At 43.1% G+C, this 25,735-nt stretch overlaps 1 protein-coding gene across 2 annotated transcripts in view; it reads left to right on the top strand.

Annotated features, from left to right (window-relative positions):
- Nucleotides 1–25,735, top strand: part of GUCY1B1 (guanylate cyclase 1 soluble subunit beta 1) — a 181,870-nt gene that overhangs the window by 29,171 nt on the left and 126,964 nt on the right. For both annotated transcript variants that reach the window (XM_030191612.1, XM_030191613.1), the window contains 3 exons: nt 209–309; nt 3,095–3,213; nt 20,599–20,796. In XM_030191612.1, coding sequence (XP_030047472.1) covers nt 209–309; nt 3,095–3,213; nt 20,599–20,796 — 418 coding nt within the window. The remainder of the gene's footprint in view (nt 1–208; nt 310–3,094; nt 3,214–20,598; nt 20,797–25,735) is intronic.

The following is a 25,735-nucleotide window of genomic DNA, read 5'->3' as shown; positions in this document are numbered from 1 at the left end:
GGGAGTGGCAGGGCAGTGGCGGAGGGGGTGGCACACCAAAATATGCCCCCTTCCACCGCGAGGTCTGGCTAAGCTCCTGGACCATGTGACACATTCCTAATCTGTGAGACAACGTATTTCTGATAATGTCAGCGGTAAAAGTATGCAACTCTAATCTGATGGTATTTGTTCACTTTTCATTTTATTTTGTGGTTTTGTTTTGTTTTAGAAAAGAAGCACAGCTAGATGAAGAAGGGCAGTTTCTGGTTAGAATAATCTATGATGATGCCAAGACTTATGATCTGGTAGGAGCAGCGTGCAAAGTGCTGAGTAAGTACTTATGGCTTCCCCTTGGAAAATGTTAAGTGCTAATTCTTTAGGAAAGAAAATTGCATGGTTATGAAACACGTGTCATGATTCTACCACAAATCTTTCTACCCACACTCTTGGAAGTATAAGGCCTATTTGTCAAAATATACCAATGCACATTCTTAGTAAATAGACCTCATTACCCTCAATGTGAATGTTAATGCATTTTGAAAAATAAACCCCTTAATTTGAAGAAGAAAAAATTGCCATAGCAGTCCAAAAACCTGAAATACCTCCTGAAGAGTGTGCAGGCTTCCACTTTGGAGTTTTTCTGCAATCTTGTGATTCAGCAAAGAATTAAGGGGCCCTTTTAATAAGCCGCGTAAGCATCTATGCTCACCCAATGCATGCCAAAATGGAGTTAGCTCCTGACTACCACGTGGTTCTTGCGATAATTTCATTTCTGGCACGTGTCCAATACGCGCGTCTGAAAAATATTTTTTATTTTCGGGCACGCCTAACGGACGCGTGCCAAGTGGCATTTGGCGCGCATAGGTCATTACCTCCCAGTTACTGCATTTGTCTTTACCGCTAGGTCAATGGCTGGCAGTAAGGTCTCAGACCCAAAATGGAGAAGCGGCAATTTTGATTTTGCCGCATGTCCCTTTTTGGCAAAAAAAATGCCTTTTTTACAGATGCGCTAAAAAATGGATCGGCACATGCCCAAAACCCGTGCCTACACTACCGCAAGCCATTTTTCAGTGCGCCTTTGTAAAAGGACCCCTTAGCATGTTGGTGGACAATGATAAAGGGGATGGGAAGATTTCCCTATGAGGAAAGGCTGAAGTGGCTAGGGCTCTTCAGCTTGGAGAAAAGACGGCTGAGGGGAGACATGATAGAGGTCTATAAAATAATGAGTGGAGTGGAACGGGTAGACATGAATCGCTTGTTTACTCTTTCCAAAAATACTAGGACTAGGGGGCACGTGATGACGCTACAAAGTAGTACATTTAAAATGATTGGAGAAATTTTTCTTCACTCAACGTGTTATTAAACTCTTGAATTCGTTGCCAGAGAATGTAGTAAAAGCCGTCAGCTTAGCAGGGTTTAAAAAAGGTTTGGATGGTTTTCTAAAGGAAAAGTCCATAGACCATTATTAAAATGGACTTGGGGGAAAATCCACTGGTTATTTCTAGGATAAGCATCTTAAAATGTATTGTACTTTTTTGGGATCTTGCCAGGTACTTGTGACCTGGATTGGCCACTGTTGAAAACAGGACGCTGGGCTTGATGGACCTTCAGTCTGTCCCAGTGTGGCAATACTTTTGTACTTATGTTAGCCTACTGTTGATGTATCAGACAAGGAAAACACAGAGGTAGAAATAGATTCAAAGAAATGGTGAGTATAGTGCTCACCCAGCAAGCCAAGAAAATCTATGTGGTAGAAAATAGAGCAGAAAATGAATCCAGCATTTTTCCTGTATTAACTCTCCAGTTCACCCTTGGTTACTATGGAGACTAATGTTTGTGCACATAAACCTTCTTACCTCAATTTGAAATGATAGTCCCTGGATACCAGGAATTTGAGAAGAACGTGGTTGTGCCTGTTGCCTCAGTTGGCATTTCATCATGATCTTCTGTGATGTTACCAGAAGAATCATCTTTTTACTAACTGTGGAGGGCGGGGGGGGGGGGGGGGGGGGGGAATGGAGGGAAGGTTAGAGGTGTACGAGGAGTGGGGGTCCAGCCCAAGGGGGGTGGATTATGGAATAATTTACAGAAAAAAAGTGCTATTGAGTAATGATTAAAAGTTAGGGAGGAGTCAGAATTGATAAAAGGGATTACATAGGGAAACACAGGGTCTCTGGTTGCCTATATCCCTGCCGGGACCCTGGTTGCCTATATCCCTGCCGGGACCCTTGGAGAAGAGGAGGGGTCCTGGAGTGACACAATAAACCAAGGCTGAATTAAGGAGAGTTGCTGCCCCAAACAGTAGCAACGGAGATGGTGTGAGGAGCTCTGGGTGGACAAGGGGAGCCCATCCCGGGAGCGGGGACTGGAACAGGAAAAGCCTGTTCAAGGCTAGGGTGCAGCTCGAGAAGTGCATCGCTGGAAGGAGGACAGCCATGTGTGCCTGAAGGAGTTGGATTGTAATGAGGATTAAATGGAGCAGCCTTGGATTATTACTAGCCCAAAAGGATGGGTAAAGAACAGGAGGAGCTGTATATATGTGAATACCTGGGGGGGGGAGGGGGGTTGACTGAAAGAAACGAGTTGGAAAGTGATTGGGGTTGTAATACATAATCTTGAGTGAACAGGAGAGCTGTTGATACAAATAGTTTCAAATAGTTATAAAATGGTTTACCTGCCTCTTGCAAAAGTTCAGTAAAGCTGAATTTGCAAAAAGACTAAAGAATCCTTGGAGTACTGTGCGGTTCTTTGGAACGGGAGTGAGGACGCTTGATCCTCGGAATGGCAGAGTGCCCTTTAGAAGCCTGACTTTATTACCCTCTTAAACATTGTAGTCTGCATTAGCATTAAGGCAGGTGTGTTAACTGTGATTTAGTGTATGTTAATATGTCTTTTAGCATGAAAGCACTTTGTTAAATAGATCCCAAAATAATTTGTACAAGGTCACAAATCTTGGTGGTACATCATGGTTTTATTTCTAGTGTCCTGGCTCTTAACTCATTCCTCTAACCAGTAAACCATACATTGTTTCCTCATATAATATGTTTAGAAAGCAGTAATCTGTGAAGTCATAAAACAGGCATTATCCTCAATTTATGTTTCTAATTCTTGACAGACCTCAATGCAGGAGATATTCTTCAAATGTTTGGCAAGATGTTTTTTGTATTTTGCCAAGAATCTGGCTATGATACCATCCTACGTGTCCTTGGTTCGAACGTTAGAGAATTTTTGCAGGTACGTAAACTGGAGTACACAGTCGGGGGCATTTTCGAAAGAGAAGGGCGCCCATCTTCCGACACAAATCGGGAGATGGGCGTCCTTCTCGCAGGGTCGCCCAAATCGGCATAATCGAAAGCCGATTTTGGGCGCCCTCAACTGCAGTCCCTCTCCCGATTTGTGTCGAAAGATGGGCGCCCTTCTCTTTCGAAAATAAGCCTGATGGTCACCCTTCCTGGGGTCCACTGACTTCTACAAGTCTCTTTGTCTTATGTGCTTGTTTCAGTCACTGGTTGTCATTTAATCCTATTTGTTCTTCCACTCTGTTATCTTTCGGTCTCTTGTATTTTTTCCTGCCACGAAATGACCTTCCTTTCCAATCGAGGCAGGGATAGCGCTGGGCAGACTTATACGGTCTGTACCAGAGCCGGTGGTGGGAGGCGGGAATAGTGCTGGGCAGACTTATATGGTCTGTGCCCTGAAGAGCACAGGTACAAATCAAAGTAGGGTATACACAAAAGTAGCACACATGAGTTGTCTTGTTGGGCAGACTGGATGGACCGTGCAGGTCTTTTTCTGCCGTCATCTACTATGTTACTATGTTCCTTTCCAATCTGACTTTGGTTTTTAAATTTTAAATTTTATTGTGAACCACTCTGTTATTTCCTTAAGGAAGAGCAGAATATCAAGAGAAATAAACCAGAAACCAGGTGCTGCACGCTGAGCAGAGGGTTTCAATCAGAGGTGTAGCCAGATTTTGATCTCAGGGGGAGCAGACTTTTATAAAATAGGTGCCGGTTCCGGGGCTGTAGCAGGCTGTAGCAGGGGCTGTAGCAGGCATGGATTAATACAGGCTGTCTCTGTTGTGTCCTGCCTACAAGGAAACAGCAGTGGCGTAGGAAGGGGGGGCGGTCCGCCCCGGGTGCATGCGCTGGGGGGGTGTCGGCGCCGCTGGTTACCTGCTCTCTCTGCCCCCAGGTTACTTCCTGTTCCGGGGCAGAGAAAGCAGGGAACCAACGGAGCCGACGCAGCTCCCAGAGACGACGTGCACTTGGCAGGGCGGAGCGCCAGCGGTAAAGATGCACTCCGGGGGGGGGGTGCGCACGCCGAGGGGGGGGGTGCGCAGCGGCGACCCGCCCCGGGTGTCAGCCGGCCTCGCTACGCCACTGGGAAACAGTAAGTTACATCAGGAGGCAGGACGCAGAAGAGGTCCCTGAACTACCCAGAGCAGGCAACCTGTCTTCTTAACTACAAAGTAAAAATATTGAAATCGTGACCATCACCTCAGGAATAGCACACACATTCCTTCCACTGCTAGAGACCTTGTTTAAATCAAATAGGCTTTTGTTTGTGAGGTGACTCTACTGGATGTGAAGAACACTAATCTTGAGCATTTTTATTTTGGGTGACAAAGGCCACCAAAGGTGGCCTTTGCCCCACAGCCTACATTCAAACAGGGCAAGACACTTTGTGAAATAACACAAACCCCTGCAAAAAGACACCCAAAACCTATACTTAAAACTTACCATACCATAACAGCCCTAACCTACGTATGAAAAGACGGTGCTATAAATATTACAGTGGGATCAAGAGAAGTGTTTCTCTAGGTGGTTCCGGAGCACCCTCTTGCCATTCGGGTTTTCAGGCTATCCACAATGAATCTGCATGAAAAAGATTTGCATGTAATGGAGGCAGTATATGCAAATCAATGTCATGCATATTTATTGTGGATAGCCTGAAAACCTGACTGGCAAGGGGGTACTCTAGAACCAATTTGGAAAACACTGCCCTAGAACACAAAACTCACCACTCTATAACAGCCCTAACCTACCTATGAAAAGACAGTGCCATATATATTACACTGGGCTCTGGACCACAAATATATCTACTATTGGGAAACTGGAACAAGCTGCACTGTTACACAAACACTACATGCTAGCAGAATCCTTCACCTCAGTCACACATGCAGAACATGGACAGACCCTCATCTATATAACATAAGAGTAGCCATACTGGGTCAGACCAATGGTCCATCTAGCTCAGTATCCTGTTTCCAACAGTGGCCAACCCAGGTCACAAGCACCTGGCAGAAACCCAAATTGTGACAACATTCCATTCTACCAATCTAATACAGAATAGAGGGAAACAACAACAACAACAACAACAACAACAAAAAACAATTGAAATAGAGACCCCCCTCCTCTCTGCCCAAGGAAGCCAGACTCTATAAACAGTGCAATACTGGTAAAAAAAGAAACAGAAATGCATTTTCTCCTATACTTTGCAAAATAAAAATAGAAAAAAATGTACCTTTTACAAAGCAGGTATCACGTTTTCAAAGCTGGAACTAGGTTTGTGAGCCCTTGGGCCACTGCCGAGGAGTGGCAGTGGCAGGCAAAACCACCCCACACCGGAGACTAGGCAGAACAGGACTGGAACCCCGGACTGGAGTTGCAGCAGAGGCAAGCAAGCAGGAATAAGCAGAGCAGGCACACTTAAACTTCACCTGCACTTGGCCACCTTTCACCAGGAGTTGAGCCCCTGACTGCAGGTGGCCGGCAGGACTTACTGGGCAAGGCAGGACTGGATACCCACTAGGCTGAACCAGGACTGAAGGTCAGAGGGGAAAGGAACATACAGGGGCAGCAGGCAAGGAAGGGAAGCTAAAGGGCAGAACTGAAAGCTGCAAGCAGCCACTAAAACAGGGAACAAAACACCGATAACGAGACACAGAACTGAAAGCTGCAGAGCAGCCACAAAGACACAAACAGACAAAGACTAAACACAAAACTAACCTAGAGACAGGACTAGCAAACAAGCAACAACCTAATCTAAACTACACACAGCCTAACTAGAAACAAACAAGAATCTCAGGCAAGAACTTAAACAGAAGTGCAACAAGCACCAACATACCAGGGCCTAAGGCGATGCAAAGGCAGAAAGTTTCCAACTGGCTAATAAGCCCAGCAGCAGCTGAGGCTCAACTGCAGCAATCACCAGGCAACTACGGGTGCTGTGTAGGTTCAACCAAAGCAAGCAAGTCTGGCAGCCCGGAAGATCCGGACCGGACTGGGCTGAAATCTGGAACGGGTGACAATAACCAGACAGTCCATTGCAGCCACCAGGTCTGGCCACCAGGTGGCAAGAGGAAGGAGAGCACGAAACATGGGCACAACCGTGACAGCAGGTACATCTCAGTCCTTACAAAGTATTAAATAAAAATAATTTTCTTCTACCTTTGTTGTCTGGGAATTTGGCTGGTCCTAGTCTTTTTTTCCATGTTCCACGAGTCAGCCATACAAATTCTTTTCCAGGTTGGCCTTTCCATTTCTTCTCTCGCTTCTTGTCTTCTTCCTTTCCTTCTCTTCATCTGTTGGCACTGTCCCCTTCTCTACATCGTTTTAAGTCCCCACTGTGAAATAGCTGTGCATAGAGCTGCCAAGTGATCGAGCTCCAGAAGGGAGATTTTTCAACCAGTCCTAATGTGAACTGACATCCCAAATTCATGTGAGATTTACAGTCCCTAGTTCTACCCATCAAAATCTGTGCTGCAGTACATTCAAAATTACTTAAGAAAATGCACTTGGACCCCTGCAGGGTTGCTAATTTGAAGACATCGGAGATGCGCATTTTTAAATACTGTCATATTCCTAAATCAAATTCAAAATAAAACACCTTTTTCTACTGTTTGAACAATTTATTTTCTCATTTGCTTTGGTCCCACTGTCTCTTTTCTGTTTTTCTCCGTTTCTTCTGCCTTTACAGGGTCTCTTGCCCATCTGACATTTCCTCTGTCTCCAAGTGCACCATCCTTCTTTCCTCTGCACCACTATTTGTCCTGTCTAGTATCTCCCTTCTGTGTCCCTTGTCCCTATCATACCTTATCTTTTAGCACATATTTTCATGGTGATCCACAAACAGGATTTTAAAAATGAAGTTGTAGACCACGGGAAAACGCTTAGCATTATGTAAAAACAGATGGTAGTACTGTACAATCAAATGAATGCAAGGTTTAGATAAGGACTGCAGAATGTTTCTGACCACAATGGAAGCAGGTTATATCAGGAAACTGCACTGTGGAAATATATATTATTTGTATTATTTTAGTTCACTTTCTGTGGCTACCCTGTTGTGACAAAATAAAAATGAAAGGGTTGATATTCAAAAAGGTTTAACCAGGCAGTAGAGGCTGCTGCCTGGTTAAACTCCACTGAGCTGGCCATTCCCAGATATTCAGGGGCACTTAACCAGATAGAGCTGCAGAATATTCTTTTTTTTTCTCTCATTTGTTTCTGTGTCTTGGTCAGACCACTCTTATTCTCTTCAAACTCTCTCTAGTCTCACCTTCTCATTTGCCTTCTCCAGCTTTCTTTTTTTTGTTACATTTGTACCCCGTACTTTCCCACTCATGGCAGGCTCAATGCGGCTTACATGGGGCAATGGAGGGTTAAGTGACTTGCCCAGAGTCACAAGGAGCTGCCTGTGCCTGAAGTGGGAATTGAACTCAGTTCCTCAGGACCAAAGTCCACCACCCTAACCACTAGGCCACTCCTCCAGGTCACGGGACAAGAGCACTCTCTTGGCTTGATGTTAGCTCTCTCTCTCTCCTTCACAGTTTTCAGTCCCTTCAAATTTCTTCTCAAAACCCCTTAATGATCAGACTGACATCTGGTACACTCTACTAGAACAGGGTCTTGATACTGTTGCCCACTAAAACTTTTTTCTCTCCCAAATCTTCTAATGCTAATCTTTGGTTTACTTCCTCTCTCTGGTTACTTAATGATCAGTTCCACTGTGCAGAAAGGCTTTGGAAAAAGTCCCAATCCCCTTCAGCTCTGCAGAAGTGCAGAGAGCTCCATTGTGCTTACTGACCAACTGAAAAGGGTGAAAAGTATATCACTAACAGACTCCTCAGATTCACTAATCCCTCTAAGGAGCTCTGTTTTATCTACCAACGCATGGTTAATCCATACCTTAATGATAACGTTAGCGAGACTCCCTCAGCTGAGGCCCTTTCCTTATTCTTCATTAACAAAATCAGTACTTTACTTCAGCTTCTGTCACCCTCACCCACTACGTCTTACTAGCCTCCTCTTCCCCTTCGCTTTTGGGTATTACCTTATGGTCCTCTTTCTAGGCGCAGACTCCCTTTCCCTTGGAAAAATTCCTGTCTTCTATGAAATCTACATACTGCTCATCTGATCCCATCCCTCCTTCTTGGCTTAAAGCCCCTGAACTGTGTCTCCTTCCAATATTACTATCTATAACTAATCTCAGTCTCTCTTCCAGTCAGTTCCCCAATTCTTGGAAGCAGGTCATTGTCCTTCCTATCTTGAAGAAGCATGGTCTTGATCCTTCTGTCCCTAGCCACTATTGCCCAGTCTCAAATTTCTCATTTATGTCAAAAGTCCTGGGAAAAAATTGTTTCTCACTAACTTACCTCATTCACTGACAATGTAGTTGCCTTACATCCACACCAATCAGGCTTTTAGGCATATTTCAGCACAGAGACTGTGATGACAGCCCTGCTCAGTGAAATTCACTCCCATCGTGATCGGTACAAAATTGTCTTGGCGATTTCCTTAGATTTATCTGCAACATTTGACCTTGTCGATCACTCTCTTCTGCTCTCCCATCTTTCTTCACTTGGCATTGCTGGTGAGGATCTTTCCTGGTTCACTTCCTTCCTATCTAACCACTCTTTTAAGGTCATCACTCTCTCATCTTCCCCGAAAAACAGGGACCTCCACAGCAGTGTCTCCCAGGGCTCAGTTCTGTCCTCATTGTTATTTAATCTTTTTCTTAGCCCCCTTGTTCTCATTCAGACCTCTGGCATCTCGGCTCACTTCTGTGCTGATGACATTCTTTTCTTTACCCAGCTTACCCAACCTTTCCTTCTCCCTCAATTACCCAACCTCAGGTTTCCTTAGACTCATGTCCACAATGGTTAACAAATCACTGATTAGTGCTTAATGTAGATAAAACGGTTGTCTGTTGGTCTTCCGCTTCCCTCTTCCCTCTTCCCCCTTCCACCCCCATTACCCTTTTTGGAACTCAAGTTAATCCAGTCTCAAGTTTCCATTATCTTGGGATCATTTGGGATTCTTCTCTCTCCTTCTTACCCCAAATTTAACATCTGACTAAGGTTTATTTTCTTCTCATAAGAAAATAAGCATTGCCATACTAAGACAGACTGAAGGTCCATCAAGCCCAGCATCCTGTTTCCAACAAGTACCTGGCAACATCTTAAAACAGTACAATACATTTTATCAGGGGCGTAGCCAGACCTCGCCAGGAGGGGAGGCCAGAGCCTGAGGTGGGGGAGCACTGTTTAGCTGCCCCCCCCCCCAGAGCCGCCGCCACCACCACATCGGACCCCCCCCCCCTGCCGGCCTGCCCATGATCCCCTTCAACCGCCCTCCCGCCACCAACTCTCCCCCGCCGTCTCCGCAAATGATACCTTTTTTGAAGAGAGACTTCCTTCCGCACTAGAGTAGCGCCTTTCTTCAACGAAGTTCCGGCGATCAGCTGTTTCGACGCCGGCGTCGAAACAGCTGATCGCCGGAACTTCGTTGAAGAAAGGCGAGCGCGGAAGGAAGTCTCTCTTCAAAAAAGGTATCATTTGCGGCGCCGGGGCGGGCGGCGACGGCGGGGGAGAGTTGGTGGCGGGAGGGGTGTTGAAGGGGATCGAGGGGCAGGGGGCCAGGGCCAAATCTACGGGGGGCCCGGGCCCCCTCAGGCCTCACGTAGCTACGCCACTGCATTTTATGCTGCTTATCCTAGAAATAAGCAGTGGACTTTCCCCGTCTTAATAATGGCTTATGGACATTTCTTTTAGGAAGTTACCCAAACCTTTTTTAAACCTTGCTAAGCTAACTGCTTTTATCACATTCTCTGGCAACAAATTCCAGAGTTTAATTACACATTGAGTGAAGAAATATTTTCTCTGATTTGTTGTAAATTTACTACTTTGTAGCTTTATTGCGTGCCCTCTATCCTAGTATTTTTGGGAAGAGTAAACAAGGAATTCATGTCTACCTGTTCCACTCAACTCATTGTTTTATAGACCTGTATCATATCTCCCCTCAGCCATTTTTTCTCCAAGTTGAAGAGCCCCAGCTGCTTTAGCTTTTCCTCATAGGGAAGTTGTCCCATCTGTTTTATCATTTTCATCACCCTTCTCTGTACCTTTTCTAATTCCACTATATCTTTCTTGAGATGTGGTGACCAGAATTACACACAGTATTCGTGATGCAGTCGCACCACTGAGCGATACAAAGGTATTATAACATTCTCATTTTTGTTTTTCATTCCTCTCCTAATAATACTTAACATTCTATTTGCTTTCTTAGCTGCCGCCACCTCACACTGAGCAAAGGGTTTCAACATATCATCAACAATGACACCTAGATCCCTTTCCTGGTCGGTGACTCCTTATAGTTTGGTTTCCTCTTTACCACATGCATCACTTTGCACTTGCTCACATTAAACATCATCTGCCATTTGGATGCCTAGTCTCGTAAGGTCCTCTTGTAATTTTTCACAATCCTCTTGCGGTTTAACAACTTTGAATAACTTTGTGTTGTCAGCAAACTCAATTACCTTACTAGTTACTCCCATCTCGGTATCATTTATAAATGTGTTATAAAGCAGCGGTTCCAGCATAGACCCCTGCAGAACCCTACTATCTACCTTTCTCCATTGAGAATACTGACCATTTAACCCTACTCTCTTTTTAATCCACAATAGAACACTACCTCTTATCCCATGACTCTCCAATTTCCTCTGGAGTCTTTCATGAGGTACTTTGTCAAATGCCTTTTGAAAATCCAGATACACAATATCAACCGGCTCACCTTTATACACATGTTTGTTCATACCTTCAAAGAAATGTAATAGATTGGTGAGGCAAGATTTCCTTTTACTAATTCCATGTTGGCTTTGTCTCATTAATCCATGCTTTTGAAAATGCTCTAATTTTGCTCTTTATAATAGTCTGTACCATTTTGCCCGGGACAGACATCAGGCTCATCTGTCTATACTTTCCTAGATCACGTCTGGAAACTTTTTTAAAAATTGGCTTAACATTGGCCACCCACCAATCTTCTGGTACCATGGTTAATTTTAAAGATAAATTACATATTACTAACAATAGTTCTGCAAGTTCATTTTTCACTTCTATTGTCAATTGTCACAACTGTCAGGAATAGTGAGCCCTTAGACCAAAGCTGGAGCTTTGGCAGACAGATCACCGGGGCTGGCACAGGCAGGAATCAGAACAGACTGGACTAGGATAAACTAACAGACTCAACAAGGCAGGACAGAGGTAACTAAACACAATGGACAACACAAGAACCGGATCCAGATGAGGCAAGGAAATGAAGGCAAAGGGCCAGAACTGGAACCCAGATAGGACAAGGCAAGACTCGGAACTGGATTAAAACTGGGACTGGGACCCAGAAATGCAAGACAAGGCAAAACACGGAAGTAGATTAAAACTGGGTCCAGAAAAGGGCAAGACAAGTACAAGGCAAGGACTGGATCTTGACAGGACTAGACTGAAAGAGACAAAACAAAGCACAACTAGACAGGCAAGACAGGACAGGAGCTAGGCAACAGAATAACAGAAGCAAGACGATACACAAGGCAGGAACAGGATTCAGGATTCTCAAACAGGCTTGGCTGGAACAGAATTCTGGAAAGGACTTGGCTGAAACAGGATTCAGGATTCTCAAACAGGCTTGGCTGGAACAGGATTCAGGATTCTCAAACTGGATTCAGGGTTCTCAAACAGGCTTGGCTGGAACAGGATTCAGGATTCTCAAACTGGCTTGGCTTGAACAGGATTCTGGAACGGACTTGGCTTGGCTGGAACCGGATTCTGGAATGGGCTTGGCTGAAACAGGATTCTGGATTCTTAAACAGGATTCAGGATTCTCAAACAGGCTTGGCTGGAACAGGATTCAGGATTCTCAAACTGGATTCAGGGTTCTCAAACAGGCTTGGCTGGAACAGGATTCAGGATTCTCAAACTGGCTTGGCTGGAACAGGATTCTGGAATGGGCATGGCTTGACTGGAACAGGATTCTGAAACTGGCTTGGCTTGACTGGAACAGGATACTGAAAGGGACTTGGCTTGGCAGGGAACTGGGTCAGAACTAGCTCAAACATAGAACAGGAGCAGAACCTGGCTCAAACATACACAGGATCAGAACTTGGCAGAAACAGAGCTCAAGAGCCAGGAAGCAAACATGGCAGGCAAAGGATTAAGCAGACTAAGGGAAGACAAACAAACAAACAAACAAACAAAGAAGCAATGTGCTTACCAGCACCCACAGCTGGATAGCAGTGAAGTAATCAGGTATGATGCTGGCTTCTACAGACTCAGAATAAACAGACAAGAACCATACACACAGGAAACAAAACAGGGAATACAGAAACAGAGCTTGGCTAAATAAAGAGGTTGGCTTAAACACAGAGCTTAACTATAGCAAGAGTCAAAAGCAGGGCTAGACTAAAAGCTGGAGCCAAGGGTAGAGACAAACAGATACAGACACCAAGGGCAGGGTGTGGCTCTACAGCCAGGCTTTCAGGAAACAAGGTTCAAAAGCAAACTCACAGAAACAAAGGAAAGCATTGAAACACAAAACTCAGAGAAACACAGCACAGACCTTCAGGAGCAAAACACTCAGGAACAAAGCCAAGCATGGATATGACCTAAACAGGTAACACAAGATTAAGAGACCTTTTGCAAAGGCAACGTAGGAAAGCTCCCTGGGTCCTTATAAAGGAGTAGGCTGATGATGTCACAAGTAGGAAATGAACAGAAGCAGGGAGACCAAAGCGAGGCTTGGCTGACAGGAAGAACAACAACAGGAAATGAAGCAGAAGCAGGGCGACCAAAGCGAAGGGTGGCTTACAGGAAGAACAACAATAGGAAAAAGGCAGACTGGAGAGGTCACAGAGCTAGCTACAGAGAAACAGTAGGTCTGAACATAAGGGCACGGCCACAACCGTGACATCAATTTATTTCTTTTTTATTTATTTTTTCATACTTGTATCACACAATTATTCAAAAATGAGTTTCAGTTCAATGTGGCTTACATTTAACAGTTGTTAGAAATTACATTGATTCAATTACATTTACAAGGTTGTATGCTGCTGTGTTTTATACCTCTTTTGAACACAGTAACTTGTATACACTTATCCTTTCATTTTTTACATCCTGCCTCAACTACTGTAACATTGCTTATGCAGGTTTAGCCCAGTCTTCTTTGAAAAAGTTACAAACCCTTCAAAATATTGCCATTAAACTGTCCTGCCGTGCCTGCCGCTTAGATTATACTGCTTCTCTAGTAAACCATCACCATTGGTTGCCTGTTGAAAAACATTTAACTTACAACGTAGAACTGTTAACATTTAAGGCCCTCAGAGTAGGCCTTCCCAATTATCTTGCTTGCCTCACCATCCTTTATCCCCGCGCCAGGGTCCTTCGTTCCTTTATCGATATCCTTCCTAGTCCCAAATTTGCCTATTATGAATCTACCTGACACTGCTTTTTTTCTTTCTCTCACCACATATCTGGAATAATCTCCTGCTTTCTGTCCACAGTGAACTTTCCCTGAAGAACTTTAAAGCCAACCTGAAGGCTTAGCTTTTTAGGCAGGCATAAGGAGACTTAGACTGACAGGCTTCTCCAGCTAGCAATCATGCTCTTCTTCTCTCCTCTTGCCCTTTCCTGTCCCTGCTCTTTACTTTTCTGTACGATTGCTTATGTTTACTATCGATAGTTGGTGTACCTTTCTTGTTCTGAACTGATTGTAGTGTATACACCACTCTGATCTGCCTTGTCAGCTAGAGCGGTCTAGCAAGTCTAGGTGAGCCTATCTAGCCCATTATGGTCTGAAGCCAGTAAGGCGGAGCTTGTCACCAGTAGGCAGAACTTGCCGCAGTTTTAGTTCACTCAAAACAATGGCAAACACTACTGAAAACAATAGCAAAAGCTATTAGAAAATAAAGGACTACCTAATCATGGTCCATCTGTAAAAAAAAGTCTAAAGCTGTTCCAGTTGTATAGGCAGTGCCTTAAAAATGGAGGATAAGGGATTTTTAAAAAAAATGTATTTGACAGATTTTTTATTTACTTGAAAACTTCCCATATCTAGATATAGATATCATGAAATAAAATTGAATATCACTAAAACAGCAGAAAGGATTACTGTAGCTGGTAGAAGCAGCAGTAATAAACGTTGTATTTTGTGCTCATTTTTCTACACCGTTCTGTAGAATACAGTAATACTTGGTCAAATTTCAGTGAGGATATCCTGTTTCCTGATGGGTTCATTTTTTCTGTTGTTGTAGTCTGCCTTGGGAAGCCTGGTGTTATAAAGATGGAAATAAATTTGAACTCTCCTTTCATTGGGGCACATGGAATCACATCTTCATGTCATCTCTTTTGTAGAAGTTTAAATTTTAGATACACAAATGGATTACTCTGTTTTGAGCATGTTTCGGGAACAAGTGGTTTTATAAATCAAAACAATAAAAATAAATATTTGTTTTGCATCCAGATCTCTCATTTATTGAAACATAACTAAATAGGCTATAAGCCCCTAATGCAGTCCATTGGTTTTCTTATATTTTGTTCTTGTGATGACATGTGGAGGGGCATAATCGAACGAAAACGTCTATCTCCATGGGCGTTTATCTCCAAGAACGGGTCCGTGAAGGGGCGGACCGAACCGTATTTTCGCAAAAAATAGACGTCCTTGTTTTATTCGACAATTTGTGAGCTGGGCGTTTTTGTTTTTCAGCGATAATGGAAAATGAAAGCGCCCAGCTCAAAAACGAATAAATCCAAGGCATTTGTTCGTGCGAGGGGCCAGGATTCGTAGTGCACTGGTCCCCCTCACATGCCAGGACACCAACCGGGAACCCTAGGGGGCACTTTTACAAAAACAAAAAAAAGGTAAAAGAGCTCCCAGGTGCATAGCACCCTTCCCTTGTGTGTTGAGCCCCCCAAATCCCCCTCAAAACCCACTGCCCACAAGTCTACACCATTATTATAGCCCTAAGGGGTGAAGGGGGGCACCTACATGTGGGTACAGTGGGTTTGGGGGGGTTGGACGACTAATAAGCATTAAGCAGCACAATTGTAACAGGTAGGGGGGATGGGCCTGGGTCCACCTGCCTGAAGTCCACTGCACCCCCTAACAATGCATACTGCTGTCAGGGAGGTGGGTATGACATTTGAGGGTGAAAATAAAAAGTTGTGAAACATCATTTTTTTGTGGTGGGAGGGGGTTAGTGACCACTGGGGGAGTCAGGGGAGGTCATCCCCGATTCCCTCCGATGGTCATCTGGTCATTTAGAGCACTTTTTTGGGACCTGTTCGTGTGAAAAAAGGGTCCAACATAAGTGTCCTAAATGTTCGCTAAAATGCCTTTATTTTTTCGATTATCGCCCTAACGCGTACATCTCTCCTCGGCCGATAACCATGCCCCAGTTCCACCTTCGCCACACCTCTGACATGCCCCCATCAACTTTGTCCGCATCCATGACGGAGTGCAGTTGAAAACGTCCAAAATCGGCTTTTGATTATACCGATTTATTCGTTTTTGTGAGATAAACGTCTATCTCCCGATTTGGGTCAAAATCTAGGCGTTTTTCTCTTTCGATTATAAGGTGGATAGTGTGCCAAAACTAAAAATGCTTATCTTTTCTACCTGGTCGATAATAAAGGGAGCTAATTGTGAACACTATCCACCCTAAAAAGTTGTTTTGTCGTGGTACATGAGGAATTGTGATATTACATAAATAAGTGTGTTTTTGTTCCTAGTCATGCATCCAAAGGTTTCATAATCCTTTCAAGAAAGCCAGTTAATCATTTAACTTATTAGTGGAACATAACCACGAAGGTATGGTATGGTCGCATTTTCAATATGATAATACTAGAGCCTAGCTAAGGAACAGGTTATTTTGAGGTAGTCTTCACTGGACCAAACTTGCTTTCTTTGTGCCATCACCATCCAGTTGGATAGGCAGTGCCTTAAAGGGTGGAGGATAACGGATTTTTTAAATTGACATTTATATCCCACATTATCTATATTTGAAAATACAGTGAGACAGAATAATATAATTCAGTAACATCATGGGAGCAAGTCGATGGATATGTCTGAAGCATTTAACAAAGATGAGATTACCATATATTCCCAGTTGTGCATTTAAAAATCTGTCCTTTAATGATGCCGCATGTTCAGAAATCATAGCCATAGGTATAGACATTTTTTCAAACATTATCACATACACACACTGGAACAAGCATATATACACACATTGCAAAAGTAAACAACTTCTACAGCACAACATAGTTTATTCCAAATTGTTTAACCACCCTTAGGTTTGGCCTTTGGGTTTAACAAGCAATACCATGCACATGTAAGGTATGAATAAACAAATTAAAACAATCAAAGTTTAAAGCAAATGCCCATAATAGGTAATACTTGGTAGCAATAATGAGACAGTGATGGAATATTCACATAGCAGGCAGCCAACAGATTAAAAATTCTTTTTTCCTTCTAAGGAATTTTGAGACGAGGAAGTTTGAGACCAATCGGGAAGTTCTTTCACTTTGATCAGTTTAGGTTACTAGTTCAAGCACTGATTTTAGCTAAACTAGATTATTGTAATTTGATATATTTGGGTGCCTCTAAACAAATAATTTGTAGACTATAATCTATACAAAATACTGCAGTCAAATTCATTTTTTCATTAAAGAAGAAAGATAGAATTTCATGTTGTTTTGTTGAACTCCATTGGTTACCCATAGAGGCGAAGATACTATTTAAATTTTCTTGTCTATTATATAAGATTTTAATGGGTGAATGTCCAGTTTATATTGTAGAACATTTGGAATTTATAACTCATAATAGAGAAAGACGATCTTGTCATAATTGGGTTTTTTTTTTTTTGGGGGGGGGGAGTTGTTCTTCTGTCAATTAGAGGAGTAAAGAGATTAAAATTACTTGATACTTTACTTGCAGTGCAGGCTCCTAGGGCCTGGAATTATTTTCTTTTCCATATTAACTTTCAGGATGATTTACTTAATTTTAAGAAGAACTTGAAAACTTTGCTTTTTCAAGGAATTTCTGATGAGGTAACATTTAAAATATTTTTGCTAACTCCCGAGAAACTGTATTGGTCTCTTTTACTTGATTGTAAACCGCTCTGAACCTGGCAGGTAATGGCGGTATAGAAATTTTGTTGGAATATAATGTAATTTATTTTCTACTGAACATAATTAACTTTGCATGAACTTGGTGGCTAATAGTGTGCTGCTAGCTACTGTATTTTGGTGGTGATTGTTTGCCTTCATAATAAAATCAAACTCATCTATATACAAACACAGATTTAAAAGGAAAAAATGCCTTTTACAACCACACAGACTTGAAGAAAAATAAATATATACAACAGAAATGTTGGCACATTTAGACTGACTTTGGACAGAACTTCTGCATGAAGGAAGCTCTTCCCTCATTATTTAATACCTGTCTTTGAAATAGTAGTAATAAAAAATTGAAGTGCATTTTTATAATATATCACTGCATTCCACAAAACAAAAGGAGCAAGTTCCCACGTAGCATCTTTTTCTTTTGATGTACGCACAGGAAACAAAAAAGATGTTAAATGCTCCCAGGATTCAACTTTATTAAGGTTTTAAAAAACCTTTGCACTTATGAATACAAACTCTGAATGTTGAGCACCTGATTCTCATAACCTGATGTCTGTTTTGGTGGCACTTTATTAGGTAAAAATGTCTGTGCATGAATACAACACCTACTAGGGTGCTAGGGAGTCCCTATAACCAACCCCTCCAAATGACACACTGATTACAATTTAGAACAAATTAGTACTCTAACTGATGAAACCGATACTTCCTCTGTGTACATACGTATGCTGCACAAGCTGGCATGTTTGAAAATATAAGTGAGATCAAATAAAAATGCTACCAACAATAAAGAACGACACCGTGGATGCAGCAGTTGATGCGTTTGTTTGCTTTGTTTTGGGTGTACGGGGATGACGGGTACGTAGGAGAGGCAGGGATGAGCCAGCTTCAACGTTTTGACATCATGTCGTCTTCTGTTCTCAATCTAACCTCAATGATATTACCCATCCTTCTGCCTTCTGGACATTTACAATTTTGCTGACTTTTCAAAACATCAGACAGTTGGCAAATCTAAACTTCTGCGTACTGAACATATTTCAACGGGTTCCCCTAAGCAGGTGGACTCAAAGTACGTGCAGAGTTTGCCAATGGCTTAATCTGGTCCTGTCCACAGCATCTAGGGTTAGATTTGGGGGACTAATTCTGAGGATGGTACAGTTTTTGGTGTGGTGGTTGGAGGGTGTAGTTTTTGGGGTTGGAACACTTTCTGGACTGTTGTGTCTGTCGCAGGTAGAGTGGTTCTTAGGAGTGGGGGTAACTGGCAGGAGTCTCTGTCTAGTTAAATTATATTGGCCTCTTAGTATGGGAAGAAATGTATGTGTTTCTGCTTCTCTTGCATTCCAGTTACTACTATTACTACGTATCATTTCTAAAGCGCTACTAGACGTACGCAGCACTGTACACTTGAACATGAAGAGACAGTCCCTGCTCGACAGAGCTTACAATCTAATTAGGACAGACACGCAGGACAAACAAGAGATAAGGGAATAGTAAAGTGAGGATGATAAAATAAGGGTTCTGAACAAGTGAATAAGGGTTAGAAGTTAAAAGCTGCATAAAAAAGGTGGGCTTTTAGCTTAGATTTGAAGACAGCCAGAGGTGGAGCTTGTCGTTAATGTAGAGTCTCACTTCTTGGGTTTGTAATTCATTTTTTGTTCGCAAATTTCTGTTTGCTATTTATTGTTCTCTATTTGGAAAGAGTCTGTGTGTCTTTTTCATGTGCGGCTGAGATGAGATGCTCTGTTACGTGTAGTTTCTGTACAGGGATCAATAGCAGTCCAACTTGTTTTGTTTTCTAACCTTCAACTCCAAATAGGAGGGGTATTGGTGTTCTAGGAATATTTTTGGATTTTGCTCGCACTTTGTTGCAATGTTAATTCTGTTGCCTTTTCCTGGGTACGTTATTGCCATTTGGATTCTGTGTATAGTGCTAGTTTGGTATAGCAAGCTTGCTGCAAACATGCTTAATGTCTTGTGCAGGGTTTTTTGTTACTTCACAGAGTGCCTGGTATTGGAAGGAGTTTGTTGTTCCTTTGGTTCATGTTTCTTCTTTGGTCTCCCTCTTTCTCTTGCTACCTGTTAGTGTCCATTGCATTGCAATTTTGGGTTGTCAGTAGTTACACATCTTTAGAATACATCCAGCCACCAGGATCCTTTGCTAAGCTACAGTATCTTGGAGCCTCCATGAGTCACTTCATCTCAGGTTCTCCTCATTACTAATATGGTCATGATAGGTGACCCCCAAAAATTCTATGTAGCCACCACTGATTGAATACATTCAGTTTTTGTGCTGTCTTTGTAGCAGTTTCCACATTTCACAGGCATAGATCATAGGTAGCAGGACAGTAGGTCTATGGGGTTCTTTTACTAAGGTGCACTGAAAAATGGCTTGCGGTAGTGTAGGCGTGGGTTTTGGGCTTGCGCCAATCCATTTTTCAGCTTGCCTGTAAAAAAGGCCTTTTTAAAATTTTTGCTGAAAATGGATGTGCGGCAAAATTAAAATTGCCATGCGTCCATTTTGGAACCGAGACCTTACCGCCAGCTATTGACCTAGCGGTAAAGTTTCATGAGGTAACTGGGCAGTAAAGACCTATGAGGGCCAAATGCCACTTGGCGTGCAAAGCTGATGTGCGCCAGAAAATAAAAAAATATTTTTCGGGTGTGCATAGTGGACACACGCCAAAAATGAAATTACTGCAAGGGCCATGCGGTAACTCCATTTTGGTGCATGTTGGGCATGTGTAGACGCTTACGTGGCTTAGTAAAAGGACCCCTATAGAACTTAATTTCAATTATAAGGGTTGACTGGTATTGTTGAAAATTCAACACATCTGCTGAAACTCTAATGTGGCCTTGCCAAGCCTTTAATTGACATTCCTATCTATATAATGCTGCCAAGGTAGGTGAAGTTGTCTACATTTCCATCAGGCTGTTGGTTAATGATTATTCATTACTCAAATAACATCACTTTAGCGAGACTACCAATCTCTCCTCTTAGACTCTTCCTATATATGGTTCAAGGTATAGGATGCAGCATCGATGTAACAAAGGGGGTTGTCCATTTGTATTCTAGATGGAATTTTCCAGAGGGGTAGTACATGTACATGTAATTGGATAAATATGACAAGGTTTTGTTTACATTTTACCCTGATACATTTCTCTTCTTGACCCTGTAGAATTTGGATGCTTTGCACGATCACCTTGGCACTATTTATCCAGGTATGCGTGCCCCGTCCTTTAGATGTTCAGATGCAGAAAAAGGAAAAGGCCTTATTTTGCATTACTATTCTGAAAGAGAAGGACTCCAGGACATCGTCATTGGAATTGTCAAGACGGTAGCTCAACAGATCCATGGCACTGAAATAGATATGAAGGTAATCTTCCTTTTTGTACCTGGTGTGCTTATAAATTCTTAAATAAGACAAACGTAAGGGGTCCTTTTATTAAGCTGCGGTAAAAAGTGGCCCGCGGTATTGTAGGCGCAGGTTATGGGTGCGCGCAGAATTAGTTTTCAGCACACCTGTAAAAAAGGCCTCTCTTTTTTTTCTCCGACAGTGGACGTGCGGCAAAATCAAAATTGCCACGCATCCATTTTGGGTCTGAGATCTTACCGCCAGCCATAGATCTAGCGGTAAAGAATTTGTGTGGTAATGACCTACGTGCGTCAGATGCCACTTGGTGTGTGTTCGCTAAGCACACCAGAAAATAAAAAATATTTTTCAGATGCGTGTAGCGGACGTGTGCCAAAAATGAAATTACCGCAAGAGCCACGTGGTAGTCGGGCGGTAAGTCCATTTTGGCGCGTGTTGGGTGTGCGTAGACACTTACGTGGCTTAGTAAAAGGGGCCCTAAGTGATCAAACTGATTGCCTTTGTTCTATGTTTAGAGACTACCTAACATTTGTTTCAGTTATCAATGCGGTGAGCAACTTGATGTGAGCAGGACTGCTGAAAAGCTTGCGCCCAGTTATTTAAAAAACTGCATAAGTGCCTAATTGGTAAAACACTTACGCAAATTCAATCTTTTATGGTTACTTTTTAAAACAAAATCCTCTCCGATGTTCAGCCTGTGACAGTAAGTTCTATTTTCAGTGTTAAAAATTCAGGGGTGAACTAGCTGTGATCAGGGACAGATTTTAGAAACCTTCCAGAACTCTATGCTGGTGGTATGGTGGATGTGAGCGCATGTCACTCTTTCTTCACAAATCTCCCCTTGCCTCAGCTAGCTTTGAGTGTGATGGAACAGTTGGGTCCCCGATTTCCATGGCATAAATTAGTTTAGTGATAGGGGGGCTAAAACCCATGTTAGAAGGTTTAGTAGCTGAGACCCTGAGAGAGAGGAGTTTCAGGATATATTGGTAGCAGGGAGGACAGCACACTATCAAAACAGGGCTCATGTGGTCCTGCTTCCCAAGCAGGGTAAAGACCCAGAACTGATTGGCTTTTATAGACCCATTTTTTTGATAAATCAAGATTTAAAAATACTACCTTCTGTTTTAGCAAAGAGACTGACTGGGGCACTTCCCAAACGTATTCATACAAATCAAATCAGATTTATTCCGGGGCGCTAATATTGTAAAGGCAGTATTTGCACTGCACCTGGGATTATATGTTCTGGATGTTGGAACAATATGGGAATGGAGGGCATTTTTTTATATTGGGTGAAGGTTTTGTATGCAGTGCCGAAAGCGCAACTGCTCATTAATGGGAAACTCATTGCCCCTTTTATGCGACATAGGGGTATACCAACAGTCAGAACCAGAGAAAAACCTTATGAAGATGGAGTTCTCACTTTTTTTTTGTTTTCCTGCATTTTTGAAGCCTTGGTACCTTCAGCTTTGCAGTGGATAAGTCTTGGAATTATACATAGAGAAGTTCTGATAGCACAGCACTGAGCAATTTGACTTCACTTCGTAAGATTCTGTGATCCCTGAGGCAGGCAACTTCATTTTTGTCACTCTCCTCTGTACCTTTTCTAATTCCACTATATCTTTATGGAAATGCGGTGACCAGAATTGCAAACAGTATTCGAGGTGCGGTCGCACTATGGAGCGATACAAAGGCATTTTAACATTCTCAGTTTTGTTCTCCATTCCTTTTCTAACATTCTATTTGCTTTCTTAGCTGCCACTGCACACTGAGCAGAGGGTTTCAACGTACCATCAGTGATGACACCTAGATCCTTTTCCTGGTCAATGACTCCTAATATGGAAATTTGCATCACGTAGCTATAGCTTTATTTAAAATGGTAGCCCTTCCAAAAATATTGTATTCTGTGCAAATGGACCCTTTTTGGATATCAGTGAAGGATGAACGTTGGTTTAAAAGTGTTCTGCAACAATTTTTATGAAAAAAGAAAACAGCTAAAATTAGTTTAGCAAAGTTAATGATAAGTACAGTAGGAGGCGTGAATACTCCAGACATTTGGCTATATAATGCAGCGACTTTAAAGCAGTGGGTGCACAAACTATGTAGTGGACAAAGTTTTTACAAGCTAACGTTGCACAGGGCATGATGGTGGTGGTGGTCTTGTTTTTGGAACCTCAACCCCCCTCCCCCACCCTTTTTGTTCATAGTGGGGAATTGTAATTTTGAACCTGGATTTTAGCATACTTATAAATGATCTAGAGATGTAATTAAACTTGCAGATGACACAAAGTTATTCAAAGTTGTTAAGTTGCAAGAGGATTGTGAAAAATTGCAAGAGGACCTTAAGAGACTGGGAGACTGGGCATCCAAATGGCAGATGACGTTTAATGTGAACAAGTGCAAAGTAATGCATGTGAGAAAGAGGAACCCGAACTATAGCTACGTGATACAAGGTTCCACATTAGGGCTCACCACCCAGGAAAAGGATTACGTTACATGCACATTTATATTATACAATTACCTAAAAGTTCAATGTGGACAATAGTAAAAAATGACAAACCAGTCAATCAGACTGGGAAATTACATACAAAAACATCCAGCACATTAAATTATTATCAAATACAATAGAAACAACATTCAGTTTCCCAGAAACCGAATGAATAAACACTGTTTGGTAAGGCGTTCCAGATACTGGAAGCTTGAAAGGAAATAGATATGGAGGGCCGTTTTCGAACGGGGACGCCCATCTCTAAGGGCGCCCATCTCTGAGGACATTCCTGCGAAGGGGCGGGGCATCTTGTATTATTGAAAAAAGATGGGCATCCATCTTTCGTTTTGATAATATGGTCGGGGACGCCCAAATCTTATCATCTAGGGCGACCTAAGAGATGGTCGACCTAAATGTTGAGATGGTCGACCTTAGAGATGGACGACCTTGGTTTTCGCCGATAATGGAAACCGAGGGCGCCCATCTCAAAAACAACCAAATGCAAGCCCTTTGGTTGTGGGAGGAGCCAGCATTTGTAGTGCACTGGTCCCCCTCACATGCCAGGACACCAACCGGGCACCCTAGGGGGCACTGCAGTGGACTTCACAAATTGCCCCAGGTGCATAGCTCCCTTACCTTGGGTGCTGAGCCCCACAAAACCCACTCCCCACAACTATACACCACTACCCTAGCCCTAAGGGGTGAAGGGGGCACCTACATGTGGGTACAGTGGGTTTCGGGTGGGTTTTGGAGGGCTCCCATTTACCACCACAAGTGTAACAGGTAGGGGGGGATGGGCCTGGGTCCACCTGCCTGAAGTGCACTGCACCCACTAAAAACTGCTCCAGGAACCTGTATACTGCTGTGATGGAGCTGGGTATGACATTTGAGGCTGGCATAGAGGCTGGAAAAATGTTTTTTAATTTTTTTGTGTGGGAGGGGGTTGGTGACCACTGGGGGAGTAAGGGGAGGTCATCCCCCATTCCCTTCGGTGGTCATCTGGTCAGTTCGGGCAACTTTTCGAGGCTTGATCGTGAAAAACATTGGACCAAGTAAAGTCGGCCAAATGCTCATCATGGACGCCTTCTTTTTTCCATTATCGGCCGAGGTTGCCCATCTCTTAACCACGCCCCCGTCCCGCCTTCGGTAAAATGCCGACATGACCCCGTGAACTTTGGTCATCCCCATGACAGAAAGCAGTTGAGGACGCCCAAAGTCAGCTTTCGATTATGCCGATTTGGGCGACCCTAAGAGAAGGACGCCCATCTCCCGATTTGTGTCAGAAGATGGGCATCCTTCTCTTTCGATTATGCCGCTGATAGTCCCCTGGATTCTATATAGAATGACTTAAGCTGCACCCACAAATCCAGTCATATTCTTTATTTGTACGCACAACTTAATTAGTTAACAAGCCAATTAGCGCTGATAATTGCCACTTAAACAATTATTGATACTAATTGGCATTAATTAGAATTTACACACACAGCTGTCTAAGTGCATTCTATAACGTGATGAACAGAAATTCTAAGTTGCATAGTTGAAAAGGGGGCATGGCCATGGGCGTGGAATAGGCGGGTCATGGGCATTTATAAAATCTATGCGCATTATTATAGAATACACCTGGTTTGCACATAATTTAAGCATTGGGATTTACTTGGTGTAACTGCCCACGATTAAATTTAGTTGCGTGGATGGGTGCGCAGCATATTCTATAAACTGTGTGGAATTGTAGGCTTATTGTATAAAGTACACCTAAATTAAGGCATACTTTATAAATTACACTTAGGCGTATTTCATTTTCGTGCCGATTTTTTAGGCATGATATATAGACTCTAGTCCAGTATGTGCTCACTTATATTGTAAAGAGTATGTAGGACAGGCCCCAAAGGAACCCTGGGATAGGCCAGAATACCCCCGTTATAGGCAGGCATTCCCCAGGAAAAAACTAGAAATAAAGAACTACAACTCCTAGCATGCCCCAAGGGAGACCGGGGATAAGAGAAACTATGTGCAGTCCCAGGAGTCTCCAGAGGAGGGCCGCAGGGGAAGGAATAAGGCTGATTCTCCAACCTGGTGGAAGAGGTGGTGGAACAGGTGGGTGGAGAAAGAAGAGCCACCAAGGAGCTTTAATGAAAGAAAGGGTGAGCAGCTGGGAGAAGGGCGGGGCGAGGAGAATATAGATTGGGCTCCTGAGGAGAGAGAGGCAGAGAGTGAGCCTTGCCCTATGGAGTTGACTGAACCGGAGAGCACCCTGGAAGAGCCGATGGACTTTTCGGCTCTGGCTCAGCGAAAGCCAAGGAAGTAGCGGGGCCAAGCCGGGTCAAGCGGGAGGAGGTCAGGTAGGAGTATGACTGACCAAGAGGGTGGGACCCTAGGCTTTGAGCCCGCACAAAGCCATTACTGTGTTTTTTTGAAAGCCTGGCTAAATTGAGCTGTGTTTTGGAAAGCTTGGCTAGA

Source organism: Microcaecilia unicolor, chromosome 2 (assembly GCF_901765095.1).
Source record: "Microcaecilia unicolor chromosome 2, aMicUni1.1, whole genome shotgun sequence".
NCBI lineage: Eukaryota > Metazoa > Chordata > Amphibia > Gymnophiona > Siphonopidae > Microcaecilia > Microcaecilia unicolor.
Note: the sequence above shows the minus strand (reverse complement) of the source record. Positions and strands in the feature narration are given on the sequence as shown.